This window comes from Papio anubis, chromosome 9 (genome assembly GCF_008728515.1).
Source record: "Papio anubis isolate 15944 chromosome 9, Panubis1.0, whole genome shotgun sequence".
In the NCBI taxonomy this organism is placed as follows: domain Eukaryota; kingdom Metazoa; phylum Chordata; class Mammalia; order Primates; family Cercopithecidae; genus Papio; species Papio anubis.
In genome coordinates, this window is record NC_044984.1 from 93774244 (window position 1) to 93786347 (window position 12104).

At 34.0% G+C, this 12104-nt stretch overlaps 1 protein-coding gene across 1 annotated transcript in view; it reads right to left on the reverse strand.

Moving 5' to 3' along the window:
- ANKS1B (ankyrin repeat and sterile alpha motif domain containing 1B) overlaps positions 1–12104 on the reverse strand; it is a 1249898-nt gene that overhangs the window by 666312 nt on the left and 571482 nt on the right. The window contains exon 11 of the mRNA XM_031650180.1: positions 4576–4756. Within this exon, the coding sequence (XP_031506040.1) occupies positions 4576–4756 (181 nt within the window). The remainder of the gene's footprint in view (positions 1–4575; positions 4757–12104) is intronic.

The following is a 12104-nucleotide window of genomic DNA, read 5'->3' on the forward strand; positions in this document are numbered from 1 at the left end:
ATGAAATTCCATTGGATCTGCCTTAAAAATATGTCCAACATCTCTCCATTTCTCTCTAACTCTGCTGATTCACCTTTGATCTTAGCTGCTTTCCCTCTCTTATTGCAATGCTGCAATTGCCTTCTAACTGGCTTTCCTGTATCCACCCTGGTTCCCTCTCCCCATCCATTATGAACATTATAGCCATATTAATCCTCATAAAATAGAAGTTAGATCATGTGACTTTTCTTCTGAAAGACCTGAACAGGCTCTAAGTAAAATCACTCTGGGTTAAAGCCAAAGTCCTGAAATGGCTTATTAGGCCTTACATAATCTATCCCTCACCCTCTCTTCTTACCTACAAATATTCTACATTTCAAGGAATAGCATCCACCTTCCACTCATCAGCTTAAGCTAGAAACTTTAGAGCCCTGCTTGAAATATTTCCCCTCATCTTTGCACATCCAATTACCATAACTTGTTAATTACTCTTTTCTTGTATCTCTTAAACCAATTTACATTTTCCCTTTGCTATGAAACTATTTCTCCCCTTCTCCAATGTCATTTCATCTCAAATCTACTACATATTAATACTAGAGTGATCTTTCTAGTTAAATGTAAACCTATTTATATCATTCCCCAGACAGTATAACACCAAAGCTTTTTAATTCTAACAACCTTTTTTGATGATTCACAAGTTGAAGCTTTAATCACAATTCAAGCTACTTTTTAAATGGCCCTCCGTTATAATAAATTCATTGGTTCACTTAAAAGTGTTTTGTAGCATATGATTTATTTTTGAAGATGTATTAGTTTTTGTTCTATTAAATGCCATTTTGGTCAAGATAATTTTTTGTGCATGCAATCATTTATAAAATGAAATGTAGATTAATCAGTAAATTTAAATTATACTTCTAAGTCAAGAAAAGGTCAGCTATCTTGGCATAAGCTTGGTCAGCTACCTTGGCATACCTTGTACAGACTTACAATAGGCTCCTCTATCTTAAAGCTACTACAGATTTCAAATAATAATATTTAAAAACAAAAATAATATTAAGCAATAACTATGATAATATTAAAGAATAACATTAGTTGCCAAGGTTTACAAAATGTATTCACATAAACTCATTTATTACTACAAATACCTAAAGAGTAGATACTTTTTCCACTTTCAGAGGAGCAAATTAAATATCAGAAAAGTTAAAGGTTTTGATGGAAAATATCTAGCAAATCAGTGATGGAACTGACTCTTGAACTCATTCTCTTTAAACATATACCCAGTGGCAATGTCTTTAAAGTATAACAAATTAAATATGTGTAAGCTAATAAAATGCTACTTTTGTGAATAGACAAATGCCTTGCTTACAAGTTTTCCTTTTTAATGTAAAGCAAAACAAACTGTGCTTTCACATTATTACTAAATATCAGTCTATCCTAAAATTGTTTATGTAATGTGGAGGTGATATATTACCTTAGAAAACCACTGTAACATGATATTGGAAACCATTTCAACTGTTAAAAGGTTAGATTTCAGTTCTGTTTAAAGGTCAGAAACCTGAAAATATCCTGATGATTACAATTTCTCCGCACATTTCGGATGATGTCACTGAACTCCTGGCAGCAGCAAAATGTGTTTGTTCTGATCCTCTGCTTCTGGTGGGCAGTGTCAGAGTGGAGAAAAGGCACCAGGGCTTTGGTATCAGGCCTAAATTTCTATTGCTTTTAATTAAAATAATAAAGGGGTAAAGGTAATATTTCTATCCACCTGAGACAGAACAATTTGTTGAAAACAGATTTTTACCTGTTGAAAAATATTCAGAAAATCGATCATCCCCAAAACAACGTACTAACTAAAACAAAACCAAGAAAGCCATTCTGAAAGGCAAGTATCAAAGCGTCTGTCATTGTCCCATTTTAGGATTGTAAAGCTGGAAGTAGTCATTCAAATAAGTATTGTTTGAATAATAATTATATGCCCAGAACCCTTCCCAGGTCCACATATCACTATTTTTTTGTTTTTACAAATCACATCTCATCTCTCCTCTCCTATAAAACTGCATCTAGTACATAGCAGACAATACATTTTAATGCTCACTAAATGAATGCTAGGCTTGATGTAGAATACAAACGATTATGTTAATATCATATTTATTGCTACTACCACTAATAGTTACTAACATTTATTGAGCACTAACTATGTGCCAGGCACTGTGTTAATCACTTTACATGCATCACCACACTACAGGGTAAGTTAATCTAATTAATTCATTGTTAATCTAATTCTATAGTAAGAAAACTATAGCATAAAGAGATCAAGTCTTATAGCTAGGTAAGAGGCTCAGTTTCACAGTTAGTAATCAAACTTTGGCAGTCTGACCTCAGTGAGTACAATGGGCCAGAGACCAACCTATTGCAGCTTACATTCTAGAGAGAAGATAATAAATAACTAAAGAAGTAATCAATATAACTTTATATAGGAAATAAGGCTATGGATAAAAGAAAATGGGGTGATTTGCTAGAAGTGACTAGAGTGATATAGAAAAGTAGTTAAAAACATGAACTTTAGCACCAGGTTTGAGTTCATACCAGAGCTTTTTCCAGCCCTGTCATTATGGGCTGTTATTTAGTTATTTACATTCTTTGTATATTTGCTTATCTACAGATAATACCAAATTTATATGACAGTCATGAGGTTTAAATGAATTGATATACATAAAATGCCTAAAACAGTTCCTGACACATAGTGTCATTTAAGTATTTCCTATTATTGTTATTTTCACATTTTTATTATTATAATTCTTATCATATTGAGGATATCTACTTGAGAGAGAGTGGTATAGGAAGGCCTCTATGAAGAAGTGCATTTGAACCAAAACCTAAATGACACTTAGACACATGAAAATTTTAAGGCAGAGATTCCAGGCAGAAGGAACCAAAGTGCAAAAGCCCCAGGGCCAGAATGTTCAGCAAAGAAGGCCAGTATGGTCCAGGATGAGTTCAGTCAAGTTACAGAGCTGGTCAAGAACCAGGCTAAATTAGGCATCACTGGATATGGTAAGGAGTTGGATTTTATTCTAAGTGTGATGAGAAGACATGGGAACATTTTAAGCGTGGTAATGACATGATTTGATTTATATTTTATAAATATCACCCTGGCTTCCACGAAAGTCTGGATTATAACTTCCATAGAATATCAATCTTATCATTACCATTAGTCATTGTTTTTAAAATCTTAGCTTCATTCCTAGGGGAAAGTAATTCCCTGACTATATTTCTGGAATGTTGTGTTACTGCTTTTAAACATAGAGTCAGATTAAAGGACTTAAGTAGGTATATGAGCATACATATATACTCATACACTCACTGTGAACAAAGATTATATGGAATACTCACACAGACCACACTTCATTATTCTAAAATTCAAATTAATTCTATCTACTGGGTTTTTGAATCATGTCTCTTGGAAGGAAAGTAATTGTTTACTTACATGAAAGTTGATCATATAAATTGGGTCATTCTTGTTATACCCAACTGAAACAGTTGAGAGGTTAAGGGGAGAAGGCATCTAGGGCACATAAGACTGTTCCAAGAATGTAATTCCCTGTAAGCTTGGCTGCTGAAGCTGCCTGCTGTAACCTGAAACCACTTTTATCTAATAGCTACTGAAACAACCTGCTGCAACTCTGAGAATCATTTTACCCATAGTCATCACTTACCAATCAAAACTTGCCAGCTCACCAACATATTATTAGTGCCAATGAACTTCCTCAAAGAGCAATATGAAACATTTCCCCTTTTTTGTAAAACCTCTAACCATCTGTTCTTGGACATAATGAAGACCATCCAGCCTCTGAGTATGCCACAAATTGTAATTCTTGATTTCCAAATAAAACATTTAAAATTAAGAAATTTGTCTCTATATTGTATTTGTGTTTAACCCTTATTGTAAATTATATGGCAGGGGAGGATATTCTTTGGGTCCCACTTCTCTTAGTTCTAATATGTCCCTTGGCCTTACCAGGAGTTAGCTCCTTGTCCCCCAAATAAAGAAAGCTTTGCAAATCTGACTGCATGGAACAACGTATGTTTTACTAGTGGGTGGTGTTATTTTTCTTAATCTTACCCTTACACCCAGCATTTTCTCCCCCAACACACTTCCTCTGCAAGTTCACTGTGGTTTAAATAGGTTGAAAGCCAGCCTAGGCCACAGTGTACAATTCCTTCTTACCAGACATTCTTGATATAAGTTCTCTGGCTTCAAAGCAGATCTTAATGATGTTGTGTGTTGATTAGTTGATACCACTGTGTGGTGAGGAGTAAATGGCAGTGGAAGAGCATTTCCATGTCCCTGGTATTTTTACTACTATGATCACATTAAATCATCATCTTTAATATTTAACACCGAAAGGCCATCCATGTATTCAAAAAGAATATTATAGCCACACTGACAAAAATCTTAAAGTCCTACATTGCCACACATGGAGGTGAACTAAAAACACAATGCAATTTGTACAAAGACTCCTCCTAATTCCTCTAACTCATAAAGACTTCAGTCTTAAAATAAAAAATACAGCTGCATAAAGTGAACTGCTTTACCTGTATGTTTAGTTCCCTCATTCTTGACTTCTGTGGTTCCCACAGAAGAGGTGGGTGGACTAGCAGGAGGGCTGGCAGTAAAGCTTGTGCACCCTGTAGATGTGTTGATTTCAAAATATTCTTGGTTGTGATTCATTCGGTGAAAATCCAGAGAAGACACAATGGATGTTCGCTGTTTAGGCTAAAATAAATGAGCATGATGACAGTATTAATATGATCATGTTCATCTTCAGCCCAATCTCCCCATCAATTTAATCTAAGTGATAATTTTTTTTTCAGTTAAAAACTATCTGGGTTTTATACTTAAAATATAATTGTGCTTTACAGAGATACATTAAATAATTACTTGATGAATTCAATAATAAAAAATTATTTAATGAGAAAATATTATGGCATAGTTGATGTGATAGCTTAGGCTTTTCATTTGCTTTCCCCAGAAGATTGTAAAAATATAGTGCACAGAATTTCTCTTGGTAATCAATTTTGAAAGTTGCAATTTTAAGTCACCTTTCATTCAACTAACATTTATTAAGCATCTGGCATTTGCCAGACCCAGAGGATATAGAATCTAATAATAAAAGGGCCCTTATAACATTGAAGAATAATTAAGGCAGTTCCATTTTTTTATTCTTTAAATAGTCCAAGGAATTGGTGGCATTAGATATTGTTCCCAAGTACAAGATGCAGGAATTTCATCATCAGAATTAAATAAAGTTATATGGAACATTTTCTAGGATCTAAGAATATGCTTGGTATTTGTAGTGAACTTTGATTTTCTTTTTTAAGAATTTTAATTAATCCCCAAATAGCAAGAAAAGTCAATTTAAACATAAAAGTTAAAATCATGGAGTAATAGCAGATATAATCTATACCCTTTGTCAGTAATGAATTACTCCCTATAGCAATTTTCTGGGTTTTTTTCCCCATAATTTTAATTATATTCACTTTTTTTTTTCTTGCCTAGCAGAGCTTCTAACATTGTCCTTCAGAAAAACTGCAGTTTTTTGGCTCTCAAATGTGTGTGTTTTTCCCAGGAATCAACTCAAACTTTCTTTTTATTTTTTAGTTTATATTACTGAAATATTAAACATCTCTTATAATAATTACAAGAGATCAAATGTAAACTTTTTATAATAAGGTAAAGTTTATTGTACTTTACTTTCTCCAAAGTACAATTAACTTTTGGTTTACTAATGTTTTTGTTACCCTCAAATATGTGTTAACCACTGTACTCCATATTTTCCTGCAAAATATTCAAGTTGCTGTCTCTTCCAGCTTATCATTTTTTTCCAAGTAGATATCATTTAGTCTATAACATAAAATAGACAATCATATGGAAAATGTCTGCACAGTATAGAGATTTAAAAAAAAAACAAGGTGTGTAAATTATCAGAATATGATTTATTCTTTCACCAATATTTCACCAAACATTTTATGAAAGACGTTGAGGGGTATAAATATTGTTACGCTAGAGAGTGCAAGTCATTTTTTATTATGACACATCAACTTAGTAATAGAATTCAAATTAGCACCCACAGAGGACTCAGTTGCTTTTGAAGTACAAAAGATCAGTGTTTAATGTCAGGCTTGGTTTCTCATGAAATGTCTGTCCTTGGGACTACTGAATCTCAATTTCACATTCAGTGTCCTTTCCACTACATTCTATAACAGCAATTAGAAAGGCATGAGCTATAGCCCTGGCTCCAATGGAGCCCATCATTCTAGGCTTTGTTTTATTGTGTTGTGCTTTTGTTTCACTTTATGTGTAGGCAATGGACCACATTTCTTTATTTCTTCTCATAAATTTTATAAAGGTCAAGCCAAATGATATATATGATTCCTCCACTTCTAAATGTTTCTTAAATACATGTTTCTGAATCCTGACCACCCATGGTTCTAACTGCTTTAAAAACACAATGTTTTATGCAATCATGAAAATAAACAAGCTATTTTCTGCAGTATTAATTCATTCCACAAATATTTGCTGAACATATACTAAACTGCAGATATCATACATGTAAGTACTATGATAGGAATAAAACAAGTAAGACATTTTCCCTGTTTTCCGTATGAATATAGACTTGAGGTGGGAGGATGGATGGCACATGAGGCTTCGAAGAAGAGACAACCAATCCAATGATTACGCTTCAGTATCATATAGCAGTAACGGTGATGAAAAATTGGAAGCATTATACTTAGTCATGCTCTAAGGCAAGGGTCAGCAAACTATGGCCTGTGGCTTAAATCTGGCCTTCTTCCTATTTCTAAAAATGAAGTTTTATTGCAACAAAACTGCACCCATTGCTCCCTCATTTAGTTATGGTCTATGACTGTCCTCGTACTTTAATTGCAGAGTTCAGTAGTTGCAACACAGGTCATATTTTCCACAACATCTGAAATATTTATTATGTCTGGATTTTTAGAGAAAATATTTGGCCACTCCTGTTCTATGGAATTGTTTCACATATCAATTTAGTGCTCAATAAAACCATAACTATAGGTTTTCTTTTATTTCCCAGCCTGACTTGCATTTGGGTTGGGCCATGTGACTAATTCTCAGCAAATACAATATTAGTAGAAGTGAGCTTTTTCTATTCCTCTCTTACTCCCCAGATGATGTAGTTGAAAGATGAAGGAAAGCCATAAAGCTCACATTGGTTTTATGAGATGTTAAAGTGAACCTCTCTTTTCTATATTTTTATTTTAAGTTCAGAGGCACACGTGCAGGTTTGTTACATAGGTAAAGGTGTGTCATGGGGGCTTGTTGAATAGATTTTTATCACCCAGGTATTAAGCCTAGTACCCATTAATTATTTTTCCTGATCCTCTCCCTCCTCTCACCCTTCACCATCTGATAGGCCCCAGTGTGTGTTGTTCCCCTCTAGGTGTCCATGTGTTCTCATCATTTAGCTCCCAGAGATGAGTGAGAACATGTGGCATTTGATTTTCTGCTCCTGCATTAGTTCACTCAGGATAACAGCCTCCAGCTCCATCCATGTCCCTGCAAAGGACATGATCTCATTCTTTTTTATGGCTGCATAGTATTCCATGGTATATATGTACCACATTTTCTTTATCCAGTCTATTATTGGTGAGCATCGAAGTTGATTCCATGTCTTTTCTATTGTGAAAAGTGCTGCAATGAACATATGCATGATGTGTCTTTGTAATAGAATGATTTATGTTCTTTTGGGTATATATGCAGTAATGGGATTGCTGTATTGAATGGTATTTCTGACTCTAGGTCTTTGAGGAATCACCACACTCTCTTCCACAATGGTTGAACTAATTTACATTCCCACAAGTAGCGTACAAGTGTGGCTTTTTCTCCACAACCTTCCCAGCATGTGTTATTTTTTGATTTTTTAATAATAGCCATTCTGAACTGATGTGAGATGGTATCTCATTGTGGTTTTGGTTTGAATTACTCTAATGATCAATGATGTAGCACTTTTTTTCATATAATTGTTGGCTGCATATATGTCTTCTTTCGAGCAGTGTCTGTTCACTTTTCTTTTTTCTTTTTTCTTTTTTTTTTTTGTGAGATGGAGTCTCTGGTCTCTGTCACCCAGGCTGGAGTGCAGTGGCACAATCCCAGCTAAATGCAACCTCTCCCTCCTGGGTTCAAGCGTTTCTTGTGCCTCAGCGTCTCGAGTAGCTGGAATTACAGGCAAGCATCACCATGTCTGGCGAATTTCTGTATTTTTAGTAGAGATGGGGTTTTGCCATGTTGGTGAGGCTGGTCTTGAACTTCTGGCCTCAAGTGATCTGCCTGCCTCGTCCTCCCAAAGTGCTGGTATTACAGGTGTGAGCCACCGCACCTGGCCCCCAATGCCCACTTTTTAATGGAGGTTGTTCTTTTTCTTGTAAATTTAAGTTAATTTTCTTATAGATGCTGGATATTAGCCTTTGTCAGGTGAATAGTTTGCAAAACTTTTCTCCCCTTCTGTGGGTTGTCTGTTTACTCTGTTGATGGTTTCTTTTGCTGTGCAGAGCCTCTTTAGTTTTATTAGATTTCATTTGTCAATTTTTTCTTTTATTCCAATTGAAGGAACACTTATACACTGTTGATAGGAGTTTAAATTAGTTCAACCATGAAGACAGTGTGGTGATTCATCAAACAGAAATTTTGAGGATATTTCTGTTCCTAAAAACAAAAATATACCATTTGAACCAGCAATGTCATTACTGGGTATATACCCAAAGGAATATAAATCATTATATCATAAATACACATACATACACACATATGTTCACTGCAGCACTATTCATAATAGCAAAGACATGGAATCAATCTAAATGCCCATCAGTGACAGACTGGATAAAGAAAATGTGGGATATAAAATATAGCACAGGATACTATGCAGCCATAAAAAAAGAATGAAAACATGTCCTTTTCAGGAACATGGATGGAGATGGAGGCTATTATCCTTAGCAAACTAACACAGGAACAGCAAAGGAAATATTGCATGTTCTCACTTATATGTGGGAGCTAAATTATGATAACTAATGGACACATAGAGAAGAACAACACATACTGGGCCTATTGGAGAGTGGAGGGTAGGAGAAAGGAGAGCATCAGGAAAAATAATTAATGGGTACTAGGCTTAATGCCTGGGTGACAAAATAATCTGTACAATGAACCTCCATGATACGATTTTACCTATGTAACCTGCACATGTACTCCTGAACTCAAAATAGAAGCTAAATAAAAAATTAGAAAAAGAAATGAGAACAAAGAAGCTTTGAGGAAACTAAAAATTCAAGATAACACAGATGAGGAAGTCAGAATCCTACCAGATACATTTAACAAAGAGATTGAAATTACTGAAAATAATCAAGCAGAAATTCTGGAGCTGAAAAATGCAATTGGTGTACTGAAGAATGCATTAGAATCTGTTAAAAGCAGAATTGATCAGGCAGAAGAAAGAATTAGTGAGCTTTAAAACAAGCTATTTGTAAATATACAGTCAGAGAAGACAAAAGAAAAAAGAATAAAAAAGAATGAATCACAGCTTCAAGATCTAGAAAATAGCCTCCAAAGGGCAAATCTAACAGTTATTGGCCTGATAGAGGAGGTAGAGAGAGGTGGGTGGAATAGAAAGTTTACTCAAAGTGAGAACAGAGAACTTCCTAGACCAAAAGAAAGATCTCAATATTCAAGTATAAGAAGGCCATAGAATACCAAGGAGATTTATCCCAAGCAAGACTACCCCAAGCTATTTAATAATTAAACTCCCAAAGTTCAAAGATAAACAAAGGATTATAAATGCAGCAAGAAAAAAGAAACAAATAACATACAATGAAGCTCCAATATGACTGGCAGCAGATTTCTCAGTAGAAACCTTACATGCCAGGAGAGGGTGGCATGACATATTTAAAGTGCTGGAGGAAAAAATGTTTATCCTAGAATAGTATATCCAGTGAAAATATCCTTCAAACATGAAGAAGAAATAAAGACTTTCCCAGACAAACAAAAGCTGAGAAATTTCTTCAACACTAGATCTTTCCTACAAGAAATGCTAAAGGGAGGTTTTCAGTCTGAAAGAAAATGATGTTAATGAGCAAGAAGAAATCATCTGAAGGTATACAATTCACGAGTAAAAAAACACACACACACAGAGAATATTATAACACTGTAATTGGGATGTGTGAACTCATAGTTTGAGGTGACAAATGAAAAAATGGACTGATAATAATAAGTATGAAAACTTTTCAAGACACAGACAGTACAATAAGATATAAATAGAGACGACAAAAGTTAAAAAGTAGGAGGACAAAGTTAATGGCTACAGTATTTATTAGTTTTTCCTTTGCTTGTTTGTTTATGCAATCGGTGTTAAGTTGCCATCAGTTTAAAATAATGGATTATAAAAAATTATTTGCAAGCCTTAAGGTAAATTCAAATAAAAAAATCCTACAATAGATACACAAAAAATAAAACAAGAAATTAAAACACACCAGCAGAGAAAATCACCTTCACTAAAAGAGAGGGAGGAAGGAGAGAAGGAGGAGATCACAAAATAACTAGCAAACAAATAACACAACGGCAGGATAAGAGATTATCATTAATAATAATAATATTGAATAATTAGACTAGAATCTCCAGTCAAAAGACAGACAGTGGCTGAATGGATTAAAAAAAAACAAAAACAAAAAACAAAAAAACAAGACCCAACAATCTATTGCCTACAAGAAATACACTTCACTTACAAAGATACACATAGACTGAAAATAAAGGGATGGACAAAGATATTCCACGCAAATAAAAATCAAAAAAAGAGCAGGATAAGACAAAATAGATTTCAAGAAAAAATTATAAAAACAGACAAAGAAATCATTACATAATGATAAAGGATAAATTCAAGAAGATATAATAATTTCAAATATATACGCATCCAGATATATAAAGCAAATATTATTAAGGCAAAAGAGAGACACAGACCCCAATACAAAAGTAGCTGGAGACTTCAACAATCCACTTTCATCACTGGACAAATCATTCAGACAGAAAATCAACAAAGAAACATCAGACTTAATCTGTACTATAGGTCAAATGGGCTTAACAGGTATCTACAGAACATTTCACTGAACAGTTACAGAATATACATTCTTCTCCTCAGTACATGAATAATTCTCAAAGATAGACCATTTGTTAGGCCACAAAACAAGTCTTACAAAACTAAAAAATAAATTGAAATGTATTATTATAAACAAAAATTGAAAGTATCTTCTTTAACCACTATAAAATAAAACTAGAAATCAATAACAAGAGGAATTCTGGAAACTATATAAACATTAAAATTAAACAATATGCTACTGAATGACCAAATGGGTCAATGAAGAAATTAAGAAGGGAATTTAAAAATGTCTTGAAGGAAATGGCAATGAAAAGACAACATAGCAAAACCTATGGGCTACAGCAAAAGCAGAACTAACAGGAAAATTTATAGCTATAATCACCTACATCAAAAAAGTAGAAAAACTTCAAATAACCTAACAATGCATCCTAAGAACTAGAAAGGCAAGAGAAAATCAAACCCAAAGTTAGAAGAAAAGAAATAATAAAGATCAGAGCATAAATAAATAAAATTGAAACAAAGAAAACACTATAAATGCTAAATAAAATAAAAAGTTGGTGTTTTGAAAAGATATAATTGACAAACCTTTAGCCAGATTAAGAAAAAGAGAGATAAGGCTCAAATAAATAAAATGAGAGAAGAAAAAGACAACACTACAACTGATGCCACAGAAATTCAAAGGATCATTAGAGGCTCCTAGGAGCAAGTAGTAGTCTCCCAGAAAAGAAAAGCCCAGGATCTGATGGCTTCACTGCTGAATTCTACCAAACATTTAAAGAATAACTAATACATGCCTTACTCAAACTATGCCAAAAAATGGAGGAGGAGGAAATACTTCTGAACTCATTCTACAAGGCTAGTATTACCCTGATACCAAAACCAGACAAAGACACATCAAGAAAAGAAAACTACAGGCCAACATTCCTGAGGCACGTTGACGCAAAAATC